Source organism: Limulus polyphemus, unplaced genomic scaffold (assembly GCF_000517525.1).
Source record: "Limulus polyphemus unplaced genomic scaffold, Limulus_polyphemus-2.1.2 Scaffold2564, whole genome shotgun sequence".
NCBI classification, from domain to species: Eukaryota; Metazoa; Arthropoda; class Merostomata; order Xiphosura; family Limulidae; genus Limulus; species Limulus polyphemus.
In genome coordinates, this window is record NW_013668174.1 from 9396 (window position 1) to 12761 (window position 3366).

The 3366-nt window shown below is 36.0% G+C and overlaps 1 protein-coding gene across 1 annotated transcript in view; it reads right to left on the reverse strand.

The window, feature by feature from the left end:
• The window catches only part of LOC106467313, a gene marked incomplete at its 3' end in the record, with an annotated part of 36591 nt that overhangs the window by 8849 nt on the left and 24376 nt on the right, over positions 1–3366 (reverse strand). The window contains exons 6-7 of the mRNA XM_022395474.1: positions 2948–3117; positions 2700–2832 (exon numbers count right to left, since the gene is read on the reverse strand). Of these exons, the coding sequence (XP_022251182.1) occupies positions 2700–2832; positions 2948–3117 (303 nt within the window). The remainder of the gene's footprint in view (positions 1–2699; positions 2833–2947; positions 3118–3366) is intronic.

The window sequence follows — 3366 nt, forward strand, 5'->3', positions numbered from 1 at the left end:
ATATAGTAGGACGTGTGACGTCATGTAAACCGAAAGTCCCAGTTAAGTTGAATCTGGTGACCAGCCAATCCAAACTCAAGCCGTTAGTCTCCCGGATGGGAGAATTCGTTTGTAGAGAAAAAAAAAAATATATTATTAATTTTCATTATATAAGAAACTTTTGACTGATAGAGAAAAATAAAATACATAGGAAGATGAGAGCTAGAGAAAATAATAATGTAAATCGATACCTGAAATAATAATAATAATGTACAGAAATAGAAGCATGAATAAAAATGTGAATAATAATAATAAAACTTTACAAACTTTATTACAAGTTATTCGGAATTTTTTTAGTGACGCTCGAAGGTCAACAATCCCAGGATCGAGATTGATGCTATTCGGCGTTACAGTATTTAACAGTGCTATCCAGTAAGCTTCTTCAATTTCCCTGTTTCTGTTTGATGTAAAATTTGTCTCTATACCTGTCAGTATCATGTCGTCAAGAGAGTGGTCAGGCATGTTGAAATGCTCTGCAACCGGAAGTTCTTTGTTCATTTTGATTGAAGATTGGTGGTTATTAAACCGCTCCCGTATAGTTGTTTTACTTTGGCCTACATACTGTAAGTTGTATTTTCGGCACTGGATTAAGTAAATAGCGTTTTTTGTAGCGCAAGTTATGGGTTTATTGATTTTGAACTGTCTTTGGTTGTCTTTATCAGAGAAATTGTTAGTCTGTTGCGTGAACTTACAGGTTGTTTGCCATTGCAGGGATAACTTTCACCAGGTGTCGCATTAAAGTTAACTTTGGCGTGCACTAATTGGGATTTCAAAGTCTTATTTTTCCTAAAAGAAGCAACAGGAACTTCCGTAAAAATAGTCTTTAGTCTATCATTAAGTTGAAGGAGGTAAAAGTGCTTTCTCAGTATCCGGGGTAGATTTTTTAATTTTGGGTGATATGTGATAACTAGTGGAACACGAGAGGAATTTGTTTTAGGTGACTGTTTCAAGGCAGATACACGTGGAATATTGTTATCTTTGTCAACTTGTTGAATCAGTGTTTTGTTTATACCCTCTTTCGGTCGTAGTTAGTTTCAAAGAATCAATGTGACGGTCGTAGTTAGTTTCAAAGAATCAATGTGACGGTCATAGTTCTTACTGTCAGAGTATATTTTCTTTAATCTAAGTGCTTGACTGAATGTAACATTTCGTTTGGCATGTGGAAGGTGACAGCTTTGAAAATGTAAGTATTGTGGTCTATCAGTCGGTTTACGGTACAAATCAGTATGTAGAAAACCATCTTTTAATGTCAGGTTTACATCTAAAAACTTATTTGAGTAGTGGAGTAACTTAGAGTAAATTTAATAGAAGTGTGGAAAGAGTTTGCATGTCTATAGAAAGATAGTAAGTAGTCTTCGTCTCCTACTCAAATGAAGAAAATGTCATCTGTGTATCGTTTCCAAATGTTTGGTTTCTCTTTATAACTTTCCAACAGTCTCTTCTCTAAGTCTCCAATGAAAACATTGGCATAGTTTAGCTGTGCCTTTTGTCTGAGTATAGAATTCATTATAAAATTCAAACCTGTTAAGTGTAAGAACTAGTTTAGCTAAGTCTAAAATAGTCTGAGTGTTGGTTATGTCAAGTTTCAAAAGAAAAGATTCAAGAGCTTTCAGGCCATCGTCGTGGGGAATGTTTGTGTAAAGAGAAGAAACGTCCATGGTGCAGAGAATAGTGTTTGGAGGTAATTTTCCGTTATTGTTAATGTCATAGATCATGTTCAAAAATGTGTTGTGTCTTTAATATATGACGCCAAACACGTCTTTGATGTGATTATCAACGTAAGCAGATAGGTTCTCGGTGGACATACCGCAATTGGAAATAATAGGACGATCGGGATAGTTATGTTTGTGTATCTTTGGTAGCATGTAAAAGCGACCTGGAACTGGGTGTTTAGGTAAAAGGAACTGTAAAGTTTCACGACTTATGGATTGGTTTTCTCTGTAAGCTACATAGCTTGTCTTCAATTATTTTAACAAATTCCGGGGTGGGCTCCAAATCTACTTTTTTATAGTAGTTTATGTCATTAAGTTGTCGATAAGCTTCGTTAATATAGTCGGATTTGTCCTGAATGACAATGGCGCCGCCCTTATCAGCTTGTTTAATAATAATGTCATTGTCATGTTTCAGTGAAATTAGAGCAGCATATTCGTTGTAGGAGAGATTATTCCGTACTTTTAAGTCAGAGTTAATGGCTTGAATTACTTCATTCTCAGCTGCAGTAATAAAGCTCTCTAAGTGTGGTTCTCTGTTTGACTGGGGGTGACCAGATGGAGTTTTCTTTAAACTGTGTACCGATATCGTTTCCATTAGTGGTTTTATTGTGGAAAAATTCCCGAAGTCTTAATCTGCGTGCAAATTCTTGAAGATGGGAAATAACTTCGAAATTATCTATGTTCTTAGGGGTAGGAGAAAAGTTGAGACCTTTACTGAGAAGGTTGTGTTGACTTTCAGTTAATGTTTTAGAGGAAACATTTACGACATTGGAAGTGTTTTCGGGTTTGGGTCTCTCACACAAGGAAGTGGCTGAATTGGATGAGTCAGGAGTACAGCTTATTTTATGAGATAACTTGTTATGAAACTGCTATTATAAACCAAGCACCTCTGTTCTGAAACTGTTAGTATGAATTTTTTAATTAGAAAAAGGTTTAAAATATACATACTCCTGTCTGTTGGAAATATACTCCAGAAGTAGGTTAGCTCAGCTGCTCCGTCTCCGATAATACTCATCACAGTAATGTTCACCTCTCCACCGCAAACTTCACTTGGGCCGTACAGCACAAAGCTAGGAGGAATCTGGTAGAAACAGTACACAGGTATAAGTACTGAGCTATCAAAATTGATAAAAGCAACAAAAACAAAACTGAAACAATAAAAAAACAGAAATAAAGAAGAGAGAGTAATTTGATACCGGATTTAGTGGTTCTGCTATAATGACGTCGCCCGTAGCCTCAGTAGATAAATGTACATGGTCGTACAGCTCGTTTCCTTCTCGAAGGTGGAGAGTTTGACCTGGGCGAATACTGGATACTAGGCCTAAACGGATTGTTATGTTGTCTCCAGTCACAACACAAACTGCGCCTGTTCATGGAGGAAGCCAAACATTTAAATTTAATATCGCTTTTTATTTCGAAACACCAAAACTTTTTCGTAACAAAATAGTTTCAAAATAAACGAACAGTCGCAACCAGAAGCATTAATTATCCCAAACAATTCATCATTTGTTACCATTACACTTACCATCTTTTCATTCTCTTGTTGAGGGGATAATTATCCCAAACAATTCATCATTTGTTACCATTACACTTACCATCTTTCCATTCTCTTGTT